Raw genomic sequence first — 27,395 nt, 5'->3', positions numbered from 1 at the left:
TACACATATAGAGCACAATTTTTCACGTCTCTGATTATATACAAAGTAGAGTCACACCACTCGGGACTTCATACATGTACTTAGGGTAATGATGTCCAGCTCATTCCACTATCTTTCCTACCCCATGTCCCCTCCTCTTCCCTCTCTCCCCTTTGCCCTATCTAAATAAGTTCCTCCATCCCTCCCATGCTCCACCCCCACCCCCATTATGGATCAGCATCCACATATCAGAGAAAACATTCAGTCTTTGGGGTTTTGGGATTGGTTTACTTCGCTTAGCATGATATTCTCCAACTCCATCCATTTACCTGCAAATATTCTCTTTTAATGCTGAATAATATTCCATTGTGTATATATACCACAGTTTCTTTATCCATTCATCTACTGAAGGGCATCTAGGTTGGTTCCACAGTTTAGCTATTGTGAACTGTGCTACTATAAACACTGATGTGGCTGCATCACTATAGTATGCTGTTTTTCAGTCCTTTGGGTATACACCAAGGAGTGGGATAGCTGGATCAAAGGGTGGTTCCACTGCAAGTTTTCCAAAGAATCCCCATTCTGCTTTCCAGATTGTTGCACCAATTTGCAATCCCACAAGCAATGTATGAGTGTGCCTCCCCTGCCAATCCTCGCCAACACATTTTGTCATTTATATTCTTTTTTAAAAAAATATTTTTTTAGTTATAGGTGGACACAATATCTTTATTTTATTTTTACGTGGGGCTGAGGATCAAACCTAGTGCCTCATGCATGCGAGAGCCTCTCCCTCTGAGCCACAATCACAGCCCCTCATTTATATTCTTATTTTTTATAACTTTATTTATTTTTATGTGGTGCTGAGGATCGAACCCAGGGCCTTGCACGTTCGAGGCAAGTGTTATACCTCTGAGCCATAACCCCAGCCCCTCATTTATATTCTTAATAGCTGCCATTCTGACTGGAGTGAGATGAAATCTTAGAGTAGTTTTGATTTGTATTTTTCTAATTGCTAGAGATGTTGAACATTTTTTCATATATTTGCTCACTGATTGTATATCATCTTCTGAGAAGTGTCTGTTCATTTTCTTGGCCCATTTATTGACAGTTTATTTGTGGGTTTTTTTGGTGTTAAGTTTTTTGAGTTCCTTATATATCCTAGAGATTAGTGCTCTACCTGATGTGTGTGTGGTAAAAATTTGCTCCTATTCTGTAGGTTCTCTTCACCTCACTGATTATTTCTTTTGCTGAGAAGAACCTTTTCAGTTTTAATCCATCATATTTATTGATTCTTGATTTTATTTCTTCCACTATAGGAGTCTTGTTAAGGAAGTCAGGGCCTAATCTGACATGATTAAGATTTGTGCCTACTTTATCTTCTATGAGGCACAGGGTCTCTAATTCCTAGGTCCTTGATCCACTTTACGTTGTGTTTTATGTATGGTGAGAGATAGGAGCTTAATTTCATTTTTCTGCATATGGATTTCCACTTCTCCCAGTAGAGGTTTAATAGTGTCAAATAAAGACAATATGAATAGACATAACTATTTACTTCCAAAATATTGCTGATATAATAGTAAAAGGATTTTTTAAATGGGCATAAGCCAACAAAAACAAGAAGAATCTTTGGGCATGATGTAATCTCAAGTAGTTCAAGAAGCTGAGGTAAGAGAATCACAAGTTCAACGTCAGCCTGAGCAACTCAGCAAGACCCTGGGAATGTAGCTCAGTGGTAGGTAGAGTGCTCCTAGATTCAAATCCCAGTATCATGGGGGGAAAAAAACATTAATAATCACAAAAACTTATCCCAATAAAACTAGTTGCCAAAAACAATGGAACAATGCCTTCAAAATTCTTAGGGAGGGCTGGGGCTGTAGCTCAGTGCAGAGCTCTTGCCAAGTATGCGTGAGGCACTGGGTTTGATCCTCAGTACCACATAAAAATAAACAAATAAAATAAAGGCATTTGTCCATCTACTACTAAAAAAAAAAATTTAATTCTTAGGGACCTATTTTCTGAGAATTCTATCCCTAGTCAAACTAGCAATCCAGTATGAAGATAGAATAAGGAGATTTTTCAGGTAAACAAGTTCTCAAAAAATTTAGCTCCTATATACATTTTTCAGGGAGCTCTAATAAATTTTCCATAAATATAAGGGAGTAAACCAGGAAAAAAGGAGACTATATATTCTAGGGAAAATAGCATCAAGTTCACGAAAAATGAAAATTGAAACTTAACGATGATGATGAAAGGATAACAGCTCTGCACTTGGCATGAAAGGCAACCAGTACAGACTAAAGTAAGTGGGAGGCTCTGGAAACTTCCTTAGGAAGATGAAATTGATAAAATAGCTGATAAGTCTAAATATCTTAAGTGGTGATTAGTCAACTAGTGAAAAGGTTGGGGTTAAATTAATAAATTCATAGAAGATAAAGGAAACAAAAAGACAAGACAATTATTACCTTAATGGGAAAAAAAAGTGTGTGTGTAGGGGGACTTTAGTTGACCCATGACTCAAACAGTTTCCACGTATCAAATAAAACTGAATACTAATCTTTCAAAATTATAACTATGTTAGGAGAAGTAAAATTCTCATCATTCCTAGTAGGGAATCAATAGGTAGTATCTAAAAACAGAAAATTCAAGAAGTAAGAATTTAAGCATGTTATTTACAGACACAGATATCAGAATCAAAATAATTAGCTAAATGAAAATAACGTGACTACCTTCACAGATAAAATTATGAGGGGGGCTCCTGCAATTCTGATTCTAATGGGATCCTTAGTCTCTTCACTACATTAATTTTTCACATCCTTATTTCCCTTTGGGCTTCAACTACATAGCTTGTGGAGGTCCACCACTATAATCACTCCCTCTTACATATCACTGCCCTCTCTGCTATCTTATCCCACTTACACACCAGGCAAAGCTTCACTGTTGGTTAAATCCCAACTCTCCCTACTTAACAACTGAACCCCAGAAGTTGAACATGGTTGGAAAAATTCATAATAGTATTGGCTAAGTCTCTTTTTAAATTGATAACCCAAATTTCAAGGGGATCCTTAGCATTATCCAGCAACATTCACTCTGACGTTCTCTGAGATTTCATATATTCTCATCCTTCCTTAAAAGTTCAACATATTAGGGCTGGGGTTGTAGCTCAGTGGTAGGGCACTTGCCTCACACGTTATGAGGCACTGGGTTTGATCCTGAGCACTACATAAAAATAAATAAAGATATTGTGTCCAAAAAAAAAAAAAAAAGAGAGAAAGAATTTAGTTAAAAAAAATAACTTCCCACATTGCAGTAAACAATAATCACATTCCTCCAGTTATTAAAAAAAAAAATCTAGAAGCCATTGTTTGATTTCTTTTTTTCTTTGTTTTATATATCAAATCTATAAGAAGTCCTGTTAGGTCTATCTTCAAATATGTTTTAAATTCTAACTACTTCTAATACTATTGTTCCAGAGTTAGCTAAATTTCACCTAAATTACTAAAATCATCTAATTAATCTGATTTAGTCCTGTTCTACTGTAGCTTTATTTTCTATACAGCAGATAGAGTGATCTTTTTAAAGCATAAATCAGATGATGTCACTCACATCCACCAAAGATCTCCCAACACAGAATAAAAGCTAAACTCTAAATCCTTCCATGGTCTAAAAGATCCTCCTTTATGATCTGGTTCTCACCTAGTCCAGGCCTTGTATATTACCATTCTACTATTAAGTACTGTGCTCTAGTCACATTGGTCTTCTTGATGCTTCTCACACATATCATTCTCATTTCCACCTGAGGATCTTTGCCTTTGCTGTTCTCTCCACAGAAAAAGATCTTACAGCTCACTACCCTGCATCCTTAGTTTCTTCTCAAATGCTATTTCCTATCTAAAAGACCTCACTGTTCTCAACCATTCTTTGTCTTCTTACCCTGCTTTATTTTTCTTCTTAGCACTTATTGCCACCTGAAATTGTTTCCTTGTTCACTGTCTCTCTATATCCTTACAGAGGTAGCTCTAAGAGTGCAGGCATCTTGCTTTTATCTGGTCAAGCAGAATATTTATAGCATCTAGAATGGAGTCAAGCATATATTAGGTATTCAATATATATTTATTGAATAAATTTTAAATGTTAATATTTTATAGGTGAATTAAATATAAGATCAGAAGGAATTTAAAATCTCATCTAGTGAATGACACAACTAGTGAATGACAGAATAAAGGTCTACTTGTCTTTGTGAAAGTCTGTGTTCTTTTCACCATGCCAGCCTACCTCCTTCTAGAAGAACACACTGGGGTAGAGGATCAGCCATATCAGTAAACTTGGTGATTTCTGAGAACTTACAAATGCAAATAAAGTGAACACTAAGTAGCCTATGCCATAATCAATTTCTCTGATTTACAATCACTGAAACTCATCCTCAGGCTCACTTAAACATCTCTTCTATATTAAATGAATAAAGAGCTTATTCCAAATGTTTACAAAAAAACTTGCCTCCACCTGTGATTCAGTCATTTAACAAATACATAGAGAATTCTCTCTGTGCCAGGCCCAGATATAGTTCTGTCCCACAGTCTAGTACAGGAAGATGATGATATAACAATTGCAAAATCTGCCCAAGTACAGAAAAATCATACCCAATTCAGTCTTAGAAAACCAGGAAGGCTTGTTGGGGAAGATGAATCTTAAGCTGCTTATTTCAAATAAACTCTCTTGGTCGAGGTGACGGGAAGGGAAGGGAAGGGAAGGGAAGGGAAGGGAAGGGAAGGGAAGGGAAGGGAGTCAAAGGAACAGCTCTAATGTGGATAGGGCTCAATGTTGAAGGAGTCAGGCAGCTCTGACTTCTTGTTCACATGGCCCTAGACATAAAATAGAAAGTCTTACTTCAAGACCAAAATTCAGTCCACTTAGAGAAAGATACCAAGAAGCTACAGCTGCACTTTTAAAGAGAAGGACATTGCATGAGTCCAACTGGAAGAATTATTTGCTAGGGCTGGGCTGCAGATGTAGCTCAATGGTAGAAGCCCTTAAATAGCATGCACAAGGACCTGGGTTCAATCCCAAGAGCAAAAAACGAAACAAACAAACTAACTCTACATATAATAGAACCACTGAACTGTATACTGAAAAAGACTTGTACATATACGTGCAATTATCTAATCTACACATAAAATTCTACAAGATTCTAAGATGGGGCTCGGGTTGTAGCTCAGCGGCAGAGCACTTGCCCTGCACATGTGAGGCACTGGGTTTGATCCTTAGCACCATGTAAAAATAAATAAACAAAATAAAGATATTGTGTCTGGGGCTGGGGCTGTAGTTCAGTTGGTAGAGTATTTGCCTAACATATCTGAGGAACTGGGTTTGATTCTCAGCACCACATAAAATAAATAAAATAAAGTTATAAAAAAAAAGATATTGTGTCCATGTATAGCTTAAAAATATTTTTAAAAAGATTCCAAGATGTACAAATGCACTTCAAAACTAAGAGATGAGATCTAGCTCTGGATCAGCAACTAATCAGGTGTGGGATTTAGGGCAGGTTATTTAAGCTTTCTGATTATCAAATTTCTCAACAACAAAGCACAATAATACCATTTACCTTTCAAGGTAGATTAGAAATCCAGGTATACATAGTAAATATGAAAGATCTCCCTCATGATCTTCAGAGCAAATGTTTTAGGTAACCCCAAGGAAAATAAAAATTATATCGTCTTGATCACAATCAGTTAATAAATAAACTCCCTAGTTTAGGCAGTCTCTAAGAATAGAAATTAAGGTTCTAAAGTAATAATTTCTCATGCACTAATTTATAAAGTTTTAGCAAATTTGAGTATCATCAGAAGTGCTCAAGAGTATAGAGAGATCTTATGTGAACAATCAGCTATTATTGCAATGCAAAGTCTGTTGTTTCTCAAAACCCCCATTATCATTCTGCCATTCCCTCCCTCCCAAATAGTTTAACTTCTAAAAACAATAAAGCTGATGAATTTTGTTCTAGAGAGCCTGCATTCTTTGAGAATACTTGTCTTTAATTTTCACTTTCTTTATTTGTATCTTTTTAGTTATAGGTGGAAACAATGCCTTTATTTTTATGTGGTGCTGAGGATTGAACCTAGTGCCTCACCTGTGCTAGGCAAGCACTCTACTACTAAGCCACAACCTCACTTTTCACTTTCTAACAAAGCTCTTCCTCTTTAAGAAATAATAATAATAATCCCCTGATATTTCAGCTTTGTAGAATTCTTCAACTATTAAAGTACAAGTTCTTTCAAAAATTTCATGCTTTCTGAAGAGTTATTCTATCCTATCCCCACTAGGAACGTTTATCCCTCCTCACATCTCCAGCACTACAAATTCCTATTTTGCAAGACTCAATTTGAAAGTCACGTTTATAAAGGGCTCCTTCTTCAATAAGCAGATCCAAGCAGTGTTTCCTGATGCTCCTCTAGAGGGCACTTGGTATCCTCCTAACTACCATGTCTCTTACCAACTCTACTATTGCACTCTCAAGTAAAAGTTAAATGTGCCATTTGGCTGTATCTAGCAGACATTATTCTTTCAGTCAATGGTTATTCAATGCATTTACTGAGACTTTGGCATCTATACATTGTCTTTCAACCTGAACGTGAAGCAAACTACTTGAGCTTTCTGAGGCCTACTTTTTCCCACTTGTAAAACAGGGATACAGATTGTATCTACCTCAGTGTTGTTGGTAGTTAAATAAAACCATGCACTTAAAGAAGTCAGCCTGAAGGGTCTGATGTTGGAAAATTGGTGGATTAAGATAATGCAAAAATTTTGTTACAAATACTTAAGAATTTTGGATAAAACATAGCAAAAAATTATTCCAAATATAGTCTGAATTTACAAGAAAGAAAGGGAAAGCACTGCATCCAAAATTATAGAAAGAAAAAACAGATCTGAAAGTAGTTGCCTCTGAGGAACAGAAAGCAAGAGTTAGGATGGATAGTGCAGAACACCTTTGTTCCTGACTATAAGTCTTGTAGAACTTTTGATTCTTTAAGATATGTGTGTATGTATGTGTTTGTGTGTGTGTATACATTATATATATATATATATATATATATATAAACACACACACTATACATATACATACTAATAAAAAAGACAATCTGGGAATAAATCTAACAAAAGATATACATATAGCTATCATTATTATTATTATTTGTCGTGCTGGAGACTGAACCCATGGCCTTGTACCTTGTAAGCATGCATTCTACTACCACTGAACTACATTACCAGCCCTAATTCACTCCTTCCTTCCTTCCTTCCTTCCTTCCTCCCTCCCTCCCTCCTTCCTTCCTCCTTCCTTCCTTCCTTCCTTCCTTCCTTCCTTCCTTCCTGGAACTGGGAATCAACCCCAAGCTTTATGCATTTTAGACAAGTGCTCTACCACTGAGCTACACCTCAGCCCAAGATTTTTAAGAAGTAAATTCTAAAACATTACTGAAAGATATTAAAGAAGACTGAAATAAATGGAGATATACACTATATATATGGTGTATATCAGTATTAAAGGTGCCAGTCTGCCCTCGATTTATGCATAGATTTAATGCAACTCTGGTGAAAATTCCAAAAGTTCTGTGTAGAACTTTCTTTTTTTTTTTTAATATTTATTTTTTTAGTTTTTCAGCGGACACAACTTCTTTGTTTGTATGTGGTGCTGAGGATCGAACCCGGGGCCGCACGCATGCCAGGTGAGCGCACTACCGCTTGAGCCGCTTCTGCAGCCCAAGAACTTTCAAGTACTATAAAATATATAAATGTAATCCTTAGTATTTTTAAGTATTTTTTAAGTATTTTTAGTATTTTCAAGTTGTTTGTTCTATAAATGAACAAAGTATAGATAAGATACCTCCTTAAGAAGCACAATGAGATAAGTGAAGGACTCTACCAATATTAAGAATTATTATAAAAATGAGAGTAAATGACTATGGTGTCAGTGTAGAGAAAGACAAATAGCTCAGTGGAACAAAATAGAGTCCCCAAACATACAAATATATACTAGATGTATCCAGGACATCACAGATCAATGGAGGGAATGAATGAACTATTCAGTATAGAGTACAAGACTAACAGACTATTAATAAATAAAACACAAAATAAAATTGTATGTCTATTTTATGATACACACAAAAAATCAATTCTAATTTCCAAGGAAGACCTCACCTTTACCTTTGAAAAATTTAGGAAAACCAGTTTCAGACAAAAATTAGAAAAAGATTATATTCAAATCCCATACAAAGTTATTATTAAAAAAATAATGATGAAGTTTGGAATAATATTCCTAGAGACAATGAAAATACATGAGAAAGACAAGCCCAAAAAACAGATAAAATCTAGAGACTAATATTTCAAAATAACCTAAAGTAAAAAAACAAAATAAAGCATAAAACCATAACATAAATATGAATTAGAAAAGTTAGAAGTAAGGGGCTGTGGTTGTGGCTCAGTGGTGGAGCGCTCGCCTCACATGTGTGGGGCCCTGGGTTTGAACCTCAGCACCACATCAAAAAAATATATAAGTAAAAAATAAAAAATTGTGTACATCTCAATTTAAACAGACCAATAACAAAGGAAGAAATAGACAAAGCCATCAAAAGACTACCAACCAAGAAAAGCCCTGGACCAGATGGGTATACAGCGGAGTTTTACAAAACCTTCAAAGAAGAATTAATACCAATACTTTTCAAGCTATTTCAAGAAATAGAAAAAGGAGCTCTTCCAGATTCATTCTATGAGGCCAACATCACCCTGATCCCGAAACCAGACAAAGACACTTCAAAGAAAGAAAACTACAGACCAATATCTCTAATGAACATAGATGCAAAAATTCTCAATAAAATCCTGGCGAATCGAATACAAAAGCATATCAAAAAAATTGTGCACCATGATCAAGTAGGATTCATCCCTGGGATGCAAGGCTCATTCAATATACAGAAATCATTAAATGTTATTCACCACATCGATAGACTTAAAGATAAGAACCATATGATCGTCTCAATAGATGCAGAAAAAGCATCGACAAAGTACAACATCCCTTTATGTTCAAAACACTAGAAAAACTAGGGATAACAGGAACTTACCTCAACATTGTAAAAGCTATATATGCTAAGCCTCAGGCTAGCATCATTCTAAATGGAGAAAAACTGAAGGCATTCCCTCTAAAATCTGGAACAAGACAGGGATGCCCTCTCTCATCACTTCTATTCAATTTAGTCCAAGACCCAAAAGGGTCTACAAAGAAACTACTAAAACTAATAAATGAGGCCGCTCCCTGGTGGGGGCTGTTCATGGCGGTTCCGGGGTCTCTAGCATTTTTCCCGGTGGACGTCCTAAATCCGTCTGAAGCGGGGGCAGCGGAGCTTGAGGTTCTTGCTGGTGTGAAATGACCGAGTACAAACTGGTGGTGGTTGGAGCAGGTGGTGTTGGGAAAAGCGCACTGACAATTCAGCTAATCCAGAACCATTTTGTGGATGAATATGATCCCACCATAGAGGATTCTTACCGAAAACAGGTGGTAATAGATGGTGAAACCTGTCTATTGGACATACTGGATACAGCTGGACAAGAGGAGTACAGTGCCATGAGAGACCAATACATGAGGACAGGCGAAGGCTTCCTCTGTGTATTTGCCATCAATAATAGCAAATCATTTGCAGATATTAACCTCTACAGGGAGCAGATTAAGCGCGTAAAAGACTCAGACGATGTACCTATGGTGCTGGTAGGAAACAAGTGTGATTTGCCAACAAGAACAGTTGACACAAAACAAGCCCATGAATTGGCCAAGAGTTATGGAATTCCGTTCATTGAAACCTCAGCCAAGACCAGACAGGGTGTTGAAGATGCTTTTTACACACTGGTAAGAGAAATACGCCAGTACCGAATGAAAAAACTCAACAGCAGTGATGATGGAACTCAAGGTTGTATGGGGTTGCCATGTGTGGTGATGTAACAAGTTATTTACAAAGTTCCGTCATCAAAAAAAGAGCCACTTTCAAGCTGCACTGATACCCTGGTCCTGACTTCCCTGGAGGAGAAGTATCCCTGTTGCTCTCTTCATCTCAGAGAAGCTCCTGCTACTTCCCCAACTCTCAGTAGATGAACACAGCAGTCTCTGCTTGAGAATTTCTCAGAATAACTACCTCCTCACTTGGTTGTCTGACCAGAGAAATGCATCTCTTTTTATTTCCTAATAGTTTTCCACCCTGGGTTCTCCCATGTAGAAACAAACACACCTCCACCACCCACGTTTTTCATCGAAAGCCAATTCATGCTCTGAAACAGAGAACCAAACTAGACATGAAATTCTGTTGAAAACAGTTCCTTGAGTGCTAAAGTAGCAACTGCTGGTGATTTTTTTTTTTTCTTATTTCTTTTTACTGTTGAACTTGGACCTATTTTAGCTTTTGGAGAAATGTCATGAATTAATGTTTTGCCAAGAATATAATTAATGTTGCAGATTGGTTTATTTGTAACATTATCAATTGTAGTCTATAAACTGGCATCTGCACTGTATTCATAAATACTAAAGCGAATGCTAACTTTTGAGTCGATCCTAGTCTTCTCAACTTTCATGAAATTAAATCCACCTTTCACAACAACAACAACAAAAAAAAATAAAAAATAAAACTAATAAATGAATTCAGCAAAGTGGCAGGATATAAAATCAACACGCATAAATCAAAGGCATTCCTGTATATCAGCAACAAAACTTCTGAAATGGAAATGAGGAAAACCACCCCATTCACAATATCCTCAAAAAAAAAACAAAAAAACAAAAAAAACTTGGGAATCAACCTAACAAAAGAGGTGAAAGATTTATACAATGAAAACTACAGAATCCTAAAGAAAGAGATAGAAGAAGATCTTAGAAGATGGAAAAATGTACCCTGTTCATGGATAGGCAGAACCAACATCATCAAAATGGCGATATTACCCAAAGTTCTCTACAGGTTCAACGCAATGCCAATCAAAATCCCAACGGCATTTCTTGTAGAAATAGATAAAGCTATCATGAAATTCATATGGAAAAACAAAAGACCCAGAATAGCAAAAGCAATTCTAAGCAGGAAGTGTGAATCTGGAGGTATATCGATACCAGATTTCAAACTGTACTACAGAGCAATAGTAACAAAAACAGCATGGTACTGGTACCAAAACAGGCAGGTGGACCAATGGTACAGAATAGAGGACACAGAGACCAATCCACAAAATTACAACTTTTTTTATATTTGATAAAGGGCTAAAAACATGCAATGGAGGAAGGATAGCATCTTCAACAAATGGTGCTGGGAAAACTGGAAATCCATATGTAACAAAATGAAGCTGAACCCCTTTCTCTCGCCATGCACAAAAGTTAACTCAAAATGGATCAAAGAGCTTGGTATCAAATCAGAGACTCTGCGCCTGATAGAAGAAAAAGTTGGCTCCGATCTACATATTGTGGGTCGGGCTCCAAATTCCTTAATAAGACTCCCATAGCCCAAGAGTTAAATACAAGAATAAACAAATGGGACTTACTTAAACTAAAAAGTTTTTCTCAGCAAGAGAAACAATAAGAGAGGTAAATAGGGAACCTACATCCTGGGAACAAATTTTTACTCCTCACACTTCAGATAGAGCCCTAATATCCAGAATATACAAAGAACTCAAGAAATTAAAAAATAAGATAGCAAATAACCCAATCAACAAATGGGCCAAGGACCTGAACAGACACTTCTCAGAGGAGGACATACAATCAATCAACAAGTACATGAAAAAATGCTCACCATCTCTAGCAGTCAGAGAAATGCAAATCAAAACCACCCTAAGATACCATCTCACTCCAGTAAGATTGGCAGCCATTATGAAGTCAAACAACAATAAGTGCTGGCGAGGATGTGGGGAAAAGGGGACACTTGTACATTGCTGGTGGGACTGCAAATTGGTGGGGCCAATATGGAAAGCAGTATGGAGATTCCTGGGAAAGCTGGGAATGGAACCACCATTTGACCCAGCTATCGCCCTTCTCGGACTATTCCCTGAGGACCTTAAAAGAGCATACTATAGGGATACTGCCACATCAATGATCATAGCAGCACAATTCACAATAGCTAGACTCTGGAATCAACCTAGATGCCCTTCAATAGATGAATGGATAAAAAAAAATGTGGCATTTATACACAATGGAGTATTACACAATACTAAAAAATGACAAAATCATGGAATTTGCAGGGAAATGGATGGCATTAGAGCAGATTATGCTAAGTGAAGCTAGCCAATCCTTAAAAAACAAATGCCAAGGGCTGGGGATGTGGCTTAAGTGGTAGTGTGCTCGCCTGGCATGCGTGCGGCCCAGGTTCGATCCTCAGCACCACATACAAAAAAAAAAAAACACAAAGATGTTGTGTCCGCCAATAACTACAATATAAATATTAAAATTCTCTCCCCCCCCCCGACTCTCTCTTTAAAAACAAAAACAAATGCCAAATGTCTTCTTTGATATAAGGAGAGCAACTAAGAACAGAGCAGGGAGGAAGAGCATGAAGAAAAGACTAACATTAAACAGAGACGAGTGGTGGGAGGGAAAGGGAGAGAGAAGGGAAACTATGGAAATGGAAGGAGACCCTCATTGTTACACAAAATTACATATAAGAGTTTGTGAGGGGAAAGGGGAAAAAGAAAAAAAAAAAAAACAAGGGAGAGAATTGAATAACAGCAGATGGGATAGAGAGGGAAGATGGGAGGGAAGGGGAGGGGGGATAGTAGGGGATAGGAAAGGTAGCAGAATACAACAGTCACTAATATGGCATTATGTAAAAATGTGGATGTATAACCGATGTGATTCTGCAACTTGTATTTGGGGTAAAAATGGGAGTTCATAACTCACTTAAATCAAATGTATGAAAGATGATATGTCATGAGCTTTGTAATGTTTTGAACAACCATTAAAAAAAATTGTGTACATCTATAGTTAAATTTTTTTAAAAAAAGAAAAGTTAGAAGTGAGGTGAATTAGAAATAAAAGAAAAAAATCACTTCAGAAATAAGTAAAACTAGGAAGAATACAAGGGCAAATAAAACAATCCACAATGCCTTCAGGGAAATGGAATGTAAAAAGGAATACAATCCTAAAATTAAAAAAAAGAAACAAAGAAACATAAAAAGGGTTTGAGGCAAAGTAACAGAAGAGAGATGCAACCTCAGATGGTCAAATGACTTGGGAGACAAGAAACAGGGACTGTTGGCAATGATCACTAACAGTTGCTCACATCACAAAATGAAAGACAACCACCTCAATTATGTGCCTCCAGATGGAAAACCATACCACCACCTATGAAGCAGTCTTGCCAAAAAAACTCAAAACCTAAATTTACATAGCCTCCGGGTCCAACTACCAATTTACACAAAATATACAGAGATAAACACTTATTAAATAATATCACAGTTTTGCAATCAACTGAATGCAGACTGGAAAACTATACAAGACAAAAAGACCCAGTATGGGGGGGGGGCGCTGGGGTTGTGGCTCAGTCAGCGGTAGAGCTCTTTTCTAGCATGTGTGAGGCCCTGGGTTCGATCCTCAGCATCACATAAAAATAAATAAATAAAAGTGAAGATATATATAAAAAAATTTTTAAAAAGACCCAGTTTCTTTAACAAATACATTATAAAGGAAAAAAGAGTAAGAAGAAAGGAAAATCCATGAGTTAAGAGGCTTAAGAGACATTTCAACCAATTATAATGGGTAGTCCTTTTCACTTCTTGAGTTAACATTAAACAACATGTTTATATTTATAAAGCAACTGGAAACTCAAACACTGATTGGGTATTTCATGATACCAAAGAATTATTATTTATTTGTTTTTTAATCTTTTGGATGTGATAATTTTTTTAAAGCCCTCATGTTAGCAATATATTCTGAAAAATATACAGATAAGATAAAATAATATGGGGCTGGGATTGTGGCTCAGCAGTAGAGTACTCGCCTAGCATGTGTGAGGCCCTGGGTTCGATCCTTAGCACCACATAAAAATAAATAAAATAAAGATTTTGTGTCCAACTACAACTAAAAAATATATATATATTAAAAAAAGATAAAATAATATGATTTCTGGGATTTGCTTCAAAAAACATGGGAGGGGGGCTGGGTTATAGCTTGCAGGTACAGTGCTTACCTAGTATGCATGAGGTCCTGAGTTTAATCCCTGACACCACAAAAAAAAAAAAAAAAAAAAAAAAAAGGAAAGCAAATTGGGTGGGATAAGATTTGCTATTGGTTATTAACTTATAAGGCTGGATGATAAATACATGGGCAATGTTCTGTTTACATTTAAAATTTCCCATAATAAAAAGTTAAAGCAGGAGGGCTGGGGATGTGGTTCAAGTGATAACGCCCTCGCCTAGCATGCGTGAACCACTGGGTTTGATTCTCAGCACCACATAAGAACAAAATAAAGATACTGTGTCGACCTAAAACTAAAAAAAAAAATGTTAAAAAAAAATTAAAGCAGGAACTATGTCTGGTTTACAACTGGTTTATTATTATGATTTGACTGTAAATACATATATCCTAAATTAATGAGTTCATATATGAAACACTATAATGAAGAAAATATGAAATCCAAGAATATTTGTTATCAATTCCAGCTGTAATAATGGAGCTCACTCACCCAGGGCCTGGGAGAATGAATGAACCAATAATCTCTCTTGATAAGTCAGGGAAAAGTTTGGACAGCTGAAATAAAAAGTGAGAACCAATAAATCAGTAAAACTGTGGTGTTAAGATACAGCAAAATGAAGCAGAAAACAGTGCCAGAAAAATAATCCCAAATGAGATATGTCCTTTAGTTGAAAAAATGTTAGCAAACATGGTATCCAGCTTCAATATCCTATAAGTAAATGTGAGGGGGGTTTCTATATACGAGTAGGACTACACTACATTTAGAAAATGCAATGTAAAAAAAGAATATTATAAATTAAAATGTATTTTAGCTGGGTGTAGTGATGCACGCCTGTAATTCCAGTGACTTGGGAGGCTAAGGAAGGCAGACTGTAAGTTTGATGTTAGCCTTGGCAACATCTCAAAAAAAAGATTAAAAAAGGGCTGCAAATGTAGCTCAGTAGTACAGCACCCTGGATTCAATCTTAAGTACCATCAAAAAAAAAAAAAAAAAAAAAAAAAAACTTAAAAAGCCAAATAAAGTGAATATATCATTCTAGTCTTTCTCTAAGACAATAAAGAAACTAAACAGGATAACCTCACATTAATATTCGGGGAATTCAGGAAGTAGATAAAGATAAAAGATAATAAGCCCTAAACTTATGTTACCTAAAATCATACTGAAAACAGACCAAAAGAGCCTCCAAATGTTTAGGAAGCTCTTTTATGGGTAAAGGGAAAGAGAACTCAATGGGTTCAAAGGGCCGTTTCTTTTAAACCATGGCACAGCTTGTGGATACAACTTTCTCTTTTAGAGAGACATCTGACAAATTCTCCACACATTATACAATGAAAAAAAGTAAAAGAAACTTAAATATACACACACAATATTGAAAGATTGGAAGATTCACAACATCAAATCTCTCCAAATTAATCTACAGGTTCAATATACTTCCAATCAAAATCTAAGAAGGCTTCTTTTTTTTTTTAATTCGCCAATTTTTTTTTTAGCTGTAGATATACACAACACCATTATTTTATTTATTTTTATGTGGTGCTGAGGATCAAACCCAGACCCCCCACACATGCCAGGCAAGTATTCCACCACTGGGCCATAATCCATGCCCCAAGAATGCTTCTTTACAGAAAATAATTCTAAAATTTACATGGAAATCCAAAGGAATTAAGCCAAAATAATATATTTTTAAAAAGTTCATAAATTTATACTACCTGATTTTATGACATACTGTAAAGTTAAAATAATCAAGACAGTGGTACTGAAGAGAAGACAGACAAATAACCAATGGAACAAAACAGAGGACAGAAACAGACCGCACATAAATGGTTAACTGATTTTCAACTAAGACACCAACATAATTCAATGAAGAAAAGCAAAGTCTTTTAAACAAATGGTGTTGATGCAACTGAATATCCATGTGGAATATTATCCCTACCTCAGGATCACTTAAAAATTAACCAAGACAGGTCATATATCTAAATGTAAAAGCCAAATTTACAACATTTTTAGAAGTAAAAGAATATCTCCACAAACTTCAGATAGACAAGGATTTCTTGGGACACAAAGGGCAATAATTTCCGGGTATTGTGGCACGTGCCTGTAATCCTAGTGACTCGGGAGGCTGAGGCAGAAGTATTGCAAGGTTGAGACTAGCCTCAGCAACTTACTGAGATCCTGTCAAAGTAAAAATAGAAGGGGCTCGGTGGGTGTGGCTCAGTGGTAGAGCATCCCAAGGTTCAATCCCCAGTACAAAAAAGGTAATAGTCACTAAAGAAAAATAATCACTAAAGAAAAAAATCAGAAATAACTGGGCACAGTGAGTGGCACATGCCTATAATTTAGCAGCTTGGGAGGCTGAGGCAGGAGGATTACAAATTCAAAGCAAGCCTCAGCAACTTAGAGAGGCCCTAAGTAACTTAGTGAGTGAGACTCTTTCTCAAAATAAAACATAAAAAGGGCTGGGGATGTGGCTTGGAGGTAAAATGCCCCTGAGTTCAATCCCTAGTACCAAAAAAAGAGGAGGAAAATCAGTAACTTGGATTTCATCAACATTTAAAACTTTTGATCATCTAAAGAAACCAGTAATAAAGAGATATGACAAGCCATAAGGGGCTAGGAATGTGGCTCAAGCGGTAGTGCGCTTGCCTGGCATGCGTGCGGCCCGGATGGATCCTCAGCACCACATACAAGCAAAGATGTTGTGTCCACCGAAAACTAAAAAATAAATATTAAAAAAAAATTCTTTCTCGGGGGCTGGGGATGTGGCTCAAGCGGTAGCACGCTTGCCTGGCATGCGTGTGGCCAGGGTTGGATCCTCAGCACCACATACAAACAAAGATGTTGTGTCCGCCAATACTAAAAATAAATATTAAAATTCTCTCTCTCTTTAAAATAAAAAAATATCTGAATGGACTGAGACAGGCACATAAGTAACAACCCAGTCTTCCATCTTAATGTGTCCTGATTCTTTCTATAGTGTGTGCATTCGTGGCTCCAATAATACAATTAAAAAAAAAAATTCTTTCTCTCTCTCTCCCCCCCCCCCTCTTTAATTTAAAAAAAAAAAGACAAGCCATAAAATAAGAGAAAATACAACACATCTGATAAAAGACTTTCAACTACAATATATAAAGAACTCCCCTAGGGCTGGGGATGTGGCTCAAGCGGTAGTGTGCTCGCCAGGCATGCGTGCGGCCCTGGTTCGATCCTCAGCACCACATGCAAACAAAGATATTGTGTCCACCGAAAACTAAAAAATAAATATTAAAAAATTCTCTCACTCTCTCTTTAAAAAAAAAAAAGAATTCCCCTATAATCAATAATAAAATGGCAAATGGCCCAATTTAAAAATAGGCAAATGCTTTGAACAGACACTTCATATATACAAATGGTCAACACACACATGAAAAAGTGGTCAGTATCATTACTATCAGGGAATGCAAATTAAAACCACAATAAGAAGTCACTACATACATATCCACTAGGAATAGTTAAAATTAAAAAGACTGACAGCATTAAGTTTTGAAAATGTGAAGCAAATGAAACTTTTATGTAGTGTTAACAGATGTGTAAAATAATAAAACCACTTTGGAAAACTGATAGCTTTTAACAAAGTAAACCCTACAACCTAGAATATTTTCACAGAAAGACTTGCAGAACAATGTTCATGATAGCTGTATTCATAATAGTCAAAATTAGAAACAAACCCAAATGATTGTCAACGGAAGAGATTAAAAAAACAAAAACAAAAACAGTGGAACAGTACTCAGCAGCAGAAAGGAATGAATTAGTTATACCTTCAATAAAATGTGAATGAATCTGAAAAATACTATGTTAAACAAAAGTCAGAACAAAATTATATAATTCTATTTACATGAAGTTCATTAACAAACAAAACTAACATTCAGTGATAGAGACAAAATAGCAGCTGGACTCTCCAAATGGGAGAATGACTAGTAAAAAGCACATGAACCTTAGGGGTGATGGAACTGTTCTAGATTTGGGTGATGGGTGCATATACTTGTCAAAACTTATCAAACCATATACTTAGTATTTGTGCATTCTGCTCTGGGTAAGCTATTCTCCAATAAAAGGGTGGGTGCATATACAAATCTGCATTAATTTTTTGTTCTTTAGTACAAAGGTAAGTTAAAAATATTAACACATCTGTTTGTAGTCATCAGCAATTGCAGGAGAAAGTCTTGCTTTTGTTCTCCCAATTCAAAATATATAACAATATCACAAAAGCTGATAATTTTTCTAAAGGACATCAATTTTAGAATAATTCCATAATTCTCAGCTTATTGAATATAAACCACTGGGGACACTGTTCTCCTATGCATGTACTCTTGTTAGTTTCTTAATCAAAAGAGACTAAAACTTTAAATATCACATGAGAGATCTATAGAATTTTAAAAATTTCTTCCTGCTTCTTTCTGGTCAATTTCCTACCTACAGAGTCAACTGCTGCTCTGATTTTTATTGCCATATATTAATTTTGCATTTCATGAACTGAATATAAATAGAAACTTTTGAAGTACATTTGAAATATATGTCCTTTTTTGCAGTGCTAAGGTTGAACCCAGGGCCTTTTGCATACTAGGCAAGTGTTCTACCATCAAGCCACAACCCTCAGCCTTCTCCTCAATGTCTGCCCTGAGTACTACGGATTAAATGATAGCAAATGTTTTACTCTCACATGGTAGATAAACGCTTTACCACTGAACTACACTTCCAGTCCTTTTTTTTTTTTTTTTTTTTAAGTACCAGAATTGAACCCAGGGGCACTTAAACCACTGAACCACATCCCTAACCCTTTTAATATTCTATGTAGAGACAGGGTTTCACCGAGTTGCTTAGGGCTTTGCTAAGTTGCTGAGGCTGGCTTTGAACTTGTGATCCTCCTGTCTCAGCCTCCCAAGCCGCTGGGATTAAGGGCATGAGCCACTGCGTCTGGCACCTCCAGTCCTTTTAAAATTTTATTTTGAGACAGGGTCTCAGTAAATTGCCCAGGCTGACCTTAAACTTGTAATCCCCCTGCCTAGGTCTCCTGAATAGCTAAGAATTAAAGGTGTGTGTCTCCAAGCCCACGTCTATTTTTTTTTTTTTAAATAAAGTTGTATTACTACTTGAAAAGCACAGACTGTGACAATTAAATGTCTAAATCAAAACAAAGAGCAGTTGAAGAATATATAGGCAACAAAGTATGTGATGTCGGGCTGGGGATTGGCTCAAGCGGTAGCGCGTTTGCCTGGTATGCGTGCGGCCTGGGTTTGATCCTCAGCACCACATACAAACAAAGATGTTGTGCCCGCCGATAACTAAAAAATAAATATTAAAATTCTCTCTCTCTCTTTAAAAAAAAAAAGTATGTGATGTAAGACCATATTTTTTTTTTAAAAATTATAAACTGTAATAACTGGAAAAATCAGATATTATTTATTTTTAATAAACAGTAAAAGAAATAATTTTTCACCTTAAGTTTTGGATATATGTAGCGCAGAGAATCTGCAGTTCCCATGTCAGCTTCATCAGGAATGCACACAATATCTGGCTTCATTTTCATCTTGAATTCTGCACATAAAACCTTTTGGACATCTCTGGTTGTAACCACAATGACTTCTATAGCATGAAAGAAAAAAGAAGGAAAAATGCAAAAACTCATTCATCTAGATATCAGTTTCACTACTTCAATTGGCTATGGTCTGTTTCTAGGTGTAATAATAACTAATATTATTGAGCCTTTTCAGTGTGTCTTACATGAATTCTTTCCATTAATTCTTACAACAATCTCACTTTTAAAATGAAGAAATCTGCCAGAAGTTTTTGGCACACACTGTAATCCCACCTACTTAGGAGGCTGAGATGAGGGATCACAAGTTTGAAGCTAGGCTGGGCAACTTAGACTCTCAACACAAAATTTAAGAAAAAGGGAAGGGGATTGCTGGAAATTAGCTCTGTGTAAGAGTGTATGTTTAGCATACATAAGGCCCTGGGGTCAATCCTTAGTACCTCACCCCCCACAACACACAAAAGAGGAACCATGGACTGAAAGACTTTAAGTGACTTTACTCAGGATGCAATGAAATGAAGATCAAATTCAGGTCTAGGGGGTTAGGGATATAGCTCAGTTGGTAGAGTGCCTGCCTTCCACGAACAAGACCCTGGGTTCAATCCCCAGCACCACAAAAAACAACAGTAGCAACAACAACAACAAAAAAACCCTCAGGTCTGACCAGGCTTGGTAGCACATGCCTCTAATCCCAGCAGCTCGGGAGGCTGAGGCAGGAAGATTGCAAGTTCAAAGCCAGTCTCAGCAATTAGCGAGGCCCTAAGTAGCTTAGTGAGACCCTGTTCCTAAATAAAATACAAAAATAGGCTGGAAATGTGGCTCAGCAGTTAAGCGCCCCTGGAGTCACTCCCCAGTACCCCCCCACAAAAAAAACAACCCTTAGGTGTGTATGATTCATACCTACATTAATATACTGTACACCACTTTTTGTGGATGTAAAGAACAAGACCATTCAACAAAACATATAAATGTAATCTTAAATCTTCATTCAGTACAAATAGTTACCCCAACTTCCTACCAGGTAGCCATTACTGCTGCACTGAGGATTAAATGAATCTAATAAGAATCATTTTCACACAATAGATATATTAACCTTATCCATTTATCTATCAAACAATGATAGAAAATCAGGGGTTTTTTCATGGATCTTTGGTGAGATAATGTTACTGATATCTGGTGGTCTGATTTTGGCATCTCTTCAATAATTTCCACATGTTCCATGATAGTGCTCCAGATCACAATCATCCCTCCCTTTCACTGGAATCACTGTTTTCTATTTTTTTCTTCCTCTTTTTTCTTTAAAATCATTTAACCTTCCTTCCTTCTTTCTTCCTCTCCTCAATGTAGTCACTCACTCTTTTATCCAACAAATACTAATATATTTAACACATAAAGGACAAATAAGCACTGAGAATTCAGAAAAGAAACACGGAGGGCTGGGGTATAGCTCAGTGGTAAAGTGCTTGCCTAGCATGAGTGTGGCCCTGGGTTCAATTTTCAGCACCACATAAAAACAAAATAAATAAAATAAAGGTTAAGGACTGGAGTTGTGGCTCAGAGAAAAAAGCGCTCGCATAGCAGGCGTGAGGCACTGAGTTCGATTCTCAGCATCACATAAAATTAAATAAATGTATCATCTCCACCTACAACTAAGAAATAAATATTTAACAAATTAATAAATAAAGGTTAAAATCTTAAAAAAAATTTTTTTTTTTTTTAACATGGACCTGGTCACAGTGGTACACCCTGTAACCCAGCTACTAGAAAAGTTGAGGCAGGAGGATTGCATGTTCAAGGCCACCCTTGGCAACTCAGAGAGGCCATTTTAAAATAGAAAAATAAGCCAGGCACTGTGGCGCATGCCTGTAATTCCAGCAGCTCAGGAGGCTGAGGCAGGAGGATGCCAAGTTCAAAGCCAGCTTCAGCAAAAGCAAGACACTAAGCAACTCAAAGAGACCTTGTCACTAAATAAAACACAAAACAGGGCTGGGCATGTGGCTCAGTGGGTTGAGTGTTTCTCAGTTCAGTCCCTGGTACCTCCCAAAAATAAAAATAAACAAATAAATAGAAAAAAAGGGCTGGAGATATAGCTCCATGTCCCTAGATTCAATCCCCAGTACCACAAAAAAAAAGGAAATTAAACTGAATATGGGGAAATTAAACATGGAAATGATTACCTAAAGAAGAGAAAGCCTTTGAGATAAGCCACGTATTCAACAAAAATTTCTTTAGTACAGCAGGGTGTGGTGTACACCTATAATCCCAGTGGGTCAGGAGGCTGAGGCAGGAGGTTGGCAAGTTCAAAGCCAGTCTCAGAAACTTAGTGAAGCCCTAAGTAACTAAGCAAGACTCTATCTCAAAACAAAAGATAAAAAGGACCAGGAATGTAGCTCAGTGGTAAAGTATCCCTGGGTTTACTCCCCAACAACAAAGTACATAAATAAATTAATAGTTTTTTTTTTAGTACATACTATATATATGCAAAATGCTGAGAATACAAAGATGAATTAGAAACAGTATCTGTTCTTAGGAGAGATTACCAAGCCTCCCATACCATTAATTATAGTATAAAACAGTCCTTGAGAGGTGCCAAGATAAACAAAGAAAGATTAATGCTGTTAGGGATATTGAAGAGAAGGTAGCATTTCCAAAGGTTGGAAAGGAGATTTGAAGTACAGTAGATAAAGTGATGGATACTTCATTCATGCAAATGTGGGACAGTCTATTAACTATATGGTCAAGATTCTTCTGTTTGGAGGGAGACAAAAGCTAAGCAGGGCTACATTAACTTCCCTCTATAAAATAATTAACAATAAGAAAAGAATGATGCCAGGAATGGTGTCATGAGTCTGTAACTCCAGCTACTTAGGAAACTAAGGCAGGAGGATCATGAGCTCAAGGCCAGAGGAGGCAACATAACAAGATTCCAACTTAAAAAATTGGGGGGCAATGGCTGGAGATGATGCAGTGGTATAGTGCTTGCCTAGCATGTGAAAGGCCCTGGTTTCAAACCCTACCACTGTGATATAAAGACAGAAAGATAGGCTTAGCTTTTTAAAACTTAAGAATTCTACGTTCAGGAGGCACCTCCCCCATCAAATTGTAAGTGAGCCTCAATGAGAATTTTCTACATAGTAGATATTAAATATACCACAATAGGCCACACTGAAGTATGAACTAAAGGTATAGTAAAAGTAAAAAACAAAAAGAGTTACAGATGGCAAATCTATAAAGGGTTACTATAGGAAAGTACAATATTTTAAACTGGGCTAAAGTGTGTCACAATCACCACCTGTGAGACCAAGCTCTAAAAAGAAAATTGCTAAAACATATCTCTTAACGCCAATGTCATTTAGACCAGTGCACAAAAATGTCTGTGGTCTGTGTCAGGAAGGCAACTCTCATAATGCAATGATCACTGGATCATGAGACTGGGCCCCAGAATTATGGCACCTGATTTGTTTTACCTAGCTGGTGTTCTGATCTGTTCTACCTAACCATAGGACACTAAATTCAATGGGCCAAGGTTGAACATTATCTTTTTTTAAACCCAATGTCTTACATTCCTTTTCCTACTTAATAGCATTGCATCTATGATACCCAAGCAAAAGTAGAAAGAACTCTTCCCACTGGTCTTTAAAGTTCTAGAGGGCAGGGCCTAAGATGTTTTTTCAATTCTGTATACCCATCCTTAATACATTACATGGCACACAATATATTCTATTGCTAAGGAAAGTAGTCCTAATTAGCTCTTTCTGATAACCTTACAAGGTTCAGCTTGGATCACTGAGGAGATCAGCTCTATAACAACAACACTTAGCACTATCTTCTCAATCTTTTTTACATAGCAACAGAATACTTCTTTGTTCCTAATTTAAAAGTGGCCAGACTCCAGCAAACTTTAAGACTGAGTCTTCTCTAATCATCCTCCCTTACCCTTATAATGCTAACAAATCACTGAGACCAAACACTCCAAAGTTTTATAAGTGCAGATCACTGTCATTGCTTACCTTCAAATCCAACTCGCTCAAGCAGGTTCAATGGGTACCAAATTAAAGGTTTGTTCCCAACTGGAAGCAGAGGCTTGGGAATACTGGAAGTCAGGTCTGTCATCCGAGATCCCCCACCTACAGCCATCACTACTGCTTGAAATTCCATTTTTATAAACTGGAAAGAAACACATAAAAAAAGAATGTAACAAAAATCAAAGTACACATTGATTAATTCATTTTTCTTTAGGTTTACTGATACCCACTTATGTCAGATGTATCACTTCCAACTTTAATTACCACACAACTGCAAAATACACACACATCATCATTTTTATCATATTCTGTGGTCAATACAGACACTCAGGTCTATCACTGGTAAAAGTGGGGGATATCTGAATGAAAAAATATCTGGCTTGGCCCTTGAGTTATTCACAATTAAGACAGATTCAGTAAATTTTAATACACTACTAATAGTGCCATGGCAGGGAGATAGCCAAGAAACAGCGTACACAGGATAAAGGGAACACCTGTCTTCCTAGAAAACACAGGAAGGTTATGCTCAAGTTGATTCTGGAGAAGTTTATTCAAATGTTTACTAAAATGATATTTTAATTCTTATTTCTTGAAAGCATTTTAAAAACTTGACAAGAATTAAAAATAGAAACACAGGCATGTTAGTTTGAAAGGTATAAAACTGACTGAAGATTCCTCTAATAATTCATCCATATGCTCTAGTATTCTCATTTTCCCTAATTATAACAGATATCACTCTAAACACAAATGTAGGTTTGTAGCTTTATTCTTTTTTTTTTTTTTTTTTTTTTTTGTGGTACTGTATTGAACCGAGGGATACTCTAACACTGAGCTACATCCCCAATTCTTTTTATTTGTTATTTTTGAGACGGGATCTCAATAAGTTGCTCAGGCTGGCCTCAAACTTGTGATCCTCCTGCCTCTGTCTTCCAAGTAGCTAGGATTACAGATGTGCACTAATGTGCCCAGCAAATATAGGCTTATATGTGAACCTAGATTTGCAGAATCCAATTACAGAAACAATCCAAATTGTTAACTCCTTTTTCAAAGTCAAGGTAATAAAAAAGTAATTTTACCTTGAAAAGAACCTCTTTATAGCAGCTACCACAGAACAAAGAAACAGGGAAAGGCATAAATCCTGCTGATTTAAATTGAAAATTAAAAAAATATATTTTTAGTTGTAGATGGTCGAATACCTTTGTTTTATTTATTTATTTTTATGTGGTTCTGAAGATTGAACCCAGTGCCTCACATGTGGTAAGCAAGCACTCTACTACTGAGCTACAACCCAAGCTCCAAAAGTTTTCTCTGACTTACAACAAATGATATAATCATGTGCAAAATGCAGTGTTCAGGGAAAAAAAAAAATCCAAATTGGCAAATAATGGTGCACCTTTACTATAATACTGTCTTGGGCTACATACATCAATACCTAAACCACAGCACTCAACACCAAGTATATCCAAGACACAAAGTGAAGGCTCACACACAAACTTGGAAGATACTATTATTTCCATTTCAAAAAGCATTGCCTCACATTGGAATCTAACCTTCACTCTTGCATTATACAACTTCCACGGCATTTGATGTTATTATGAAAAATGCACTAGACCCTAAGAATCAAAAGACTGGAGTTTAAATTTTGGTTTTGCCACAATAGGTGGTGTGAAATTTAAAATTATCACCCACACCCTCAGTTCTTAGGAGAGCCTGAGGTTAAGTTCACAGATCCTAGAATTCCTAGATCAAAAAATCCTCCTGTCCCAGCATTTACAGTAGCTGGGTCTGCAGGCAAATATCACCAGGCCCAGGTGCACGCTATTTTTGCTTTCTCCTGTGCCCAGTAATCAACTACAAAGCTTGTAAGATTCAGCTCAAGAATCACCTTCCCACAAAGCCATTCCTAACCCTTCCCATGCCTCTGGCAGAAGAGATTCCTTTTCCCTATATGCTTCTACTCTACCATGTACAGCTTATGTCAGCCTTTACAAGCCTTACTGCACATATGTGTTTAAAAGACTTTAAAATAGAGTGAGTTCCTTGGGCTGGGGTTGTGGCTCAGTGGTAGAGGGCTTGCCTCACATGTGTGAGGCACTGGGTTCAATTTTCAGCACCACATAAAAATAAACAAAGTTATTTTTAAAAATTACAGCACTTAAAAAAAAAGAGTGAATTCCTTGAAAGAAGGAATTGTGCGTTGTCATCATTGTACTCCAAGTCGGATGCCAGGTACGCAGTGTGTATGGAACGAGGATCCCCCAACCTCACAAAAGCCTCATGTAAGAGTCAAGCTCAAACATGTGCAGAGTGGCATTAGAATCCAAGTCACTGGGATCTAGGATTTCTGCTCTCAAAGTCTCTGGCTGAAGAGTGGCACCGTGGGAAGTAAGAACAGTAATGAGCATAACTACCCATGTTAGCCAAGCAAATGTCTCAACGTCGCTGTCACGACGCTGTGTGCTGGGAATCAAGGCAACGAATCTTCTAGCCTCCCAAGCTTTAGAGGGAGTGTTTCCGGCTTCTCAGACGTGCCTCAGTGCACTCACTGCCTTCTCCGGTTGTAAACAGGTAAGATAGGCCATGGCATCATAACTGAGCTCTAACTGAGGGCAGGGACCTTCTTGTATCTCCTTGTATTTCACTGCTCTGCACCCAAACAACTAAAGATAGGCTGAATAAATGAAGGACTCCGGTGGAAAAAGTTCGGGCATGGTGCTCAGGGCCTCTGATCCCAGGTCTGGTGCTCGCTCAGTGTGAACTCCCCCACCCCGAAATTCAGTTTCTCCATCTGCTGCTCGAAGTAGTTGGCTCGAATGCTCTCCAACCTCCCTTCTAGTTTGGACACTGGGCTCCGTGGCCGTGTGAAGCAGGGACTCGCGCTAGGGACTTCAGGGCTCATTAACCCCGTCTGCCCTTTTGGTTCCATCTCCACCCAGTTCGGCGAGTCCCTGATGAAAGGGGGTCTGCAGCCCCCACCGCGAGGCTCACCCGGCTCAGCCAGCTCGTGCGCGGCCCCTCAGGACAGAAGCCACGGCTTTACCTCAGCTCCCAGCACGTCGCAACCGCTCCCAGAGATCCCCACGCTGCCTCTGACTGACAGCCCAAAAGCGCAGGCGCGCAATGGTCGAGCAGATCGATGGGACGCTCTGGGCAGACCCACGCAGAAGAGACGAGCGCCGAGCAATAGATTAGGCCGGGAAAGCGCACGCGGCGGGGGAAGGAAGGGGAGAAAAGAAAAGGGGGAGGGACCAGTGGAGATTGGGCTACCATAGAGTCTTCTATCCAGTACTAGAGGTGTAGGACTTCGTCAACGCTGCCCTTGCGTCCATTCAGTAATCACCAGGGTCTACTGAATGCCCCTCCCAGAGCAGGATTCCAAGAACCCAGATGGAACAGGTGACAGCTTCTTTCCATTCTAGGACCTGGCTCGCACTGCCACTCTGAAAAGAGAGTTCATTGGATGCTGCAGTTTTTGGTTAGCCAGTGTGTGGGTGGAAGAGGGGGGCACCTAATTCCCTAAAGGGCAGGGATCCGCAAGACTTCTAAGCGTGAGACGGCTCTTTCCCACTCTCGCCAGATTTAGTCATCAAAATAGCGAGGGAGGGAGTCTGTGAAGGCCTGACTGAGAAC

General features: G+C 37.6%; 2 protein-coding genes across 4 annotated transcripts in view; one reads left to right on the top strand and one right to left on the bottom strand.

Annotated features, from left to right (window-relative positions):
* Window positions 1-26,858, bottom strand: part of Eif2b3 (eukaryotic translation initiation factor 2B subunit gamma) — a 105,625-nt gene extending 78,767 nt beyond the window's left edge. For 2 of the 3 annotated variants that reach the window (XM_076860562.1, XM_076860565.1), the window contains exons 1-3: window positions 26,754-26,854; window positions 23,751-23,907; window positions 19,645-19,790 (exon numbers count right to left, since the gene is read on the bottom strand). In XM_076860562.1, the coding sequence (XP_076716677.1) occupies window positions 19,645-19,790; window positions 23,751-23,898 (294 nt within the window). In that variant the 5' untranslated portion in view covers window positions 23,899-23,907; window positions 26,754-26,854. Of the gene's footprint in view, window positions 1-19,644; window positions 19,791-23,750; window positions 23,908-26,753 lie in introns of all 3 variants that reach the window. The other variant, XM_076860563.1, reaches the window with a different exon arrangement.
* On the top strand, window positions 9,287-10,460 carry LOC143404664 (GTPase NRas). Its single transcript, XM_076862833.1, has one exon. The coding sequence runs from the start codon at window positions 9,392-9,394 to the stop codon at window positions 9,959-9,961; it is 570 nt and encodes a 189-aa protein (XP_076718948.1). The 5' UTR covers window positions 9,287-9,391; the 3' UTR covers window positions 9,962-10,460.
* Window positions 26,859-27,395: the final 537 nt, after the last annotated feature.

The sequence above is a fragment of the Callospermophilus lateralis genome, chromosome 7 (genome assembly GCF_048772815.1).
Source record: "Callospermophilus lateralis isolate mCalLat2 chromosome 7, mCalLat2.hap1, whole genome shotgun sequence".
In the NCBI taxonomy this organism is placed as follows: Eukaryota; Metazoa; Chordata; class Mammalia; order Rodentia; family Sciuridae; genus Callospermophilus; species Callospermophilus lateralis.
This window is presented reverse-complemented; position numbering and strand designations above follow the sequence as displayed.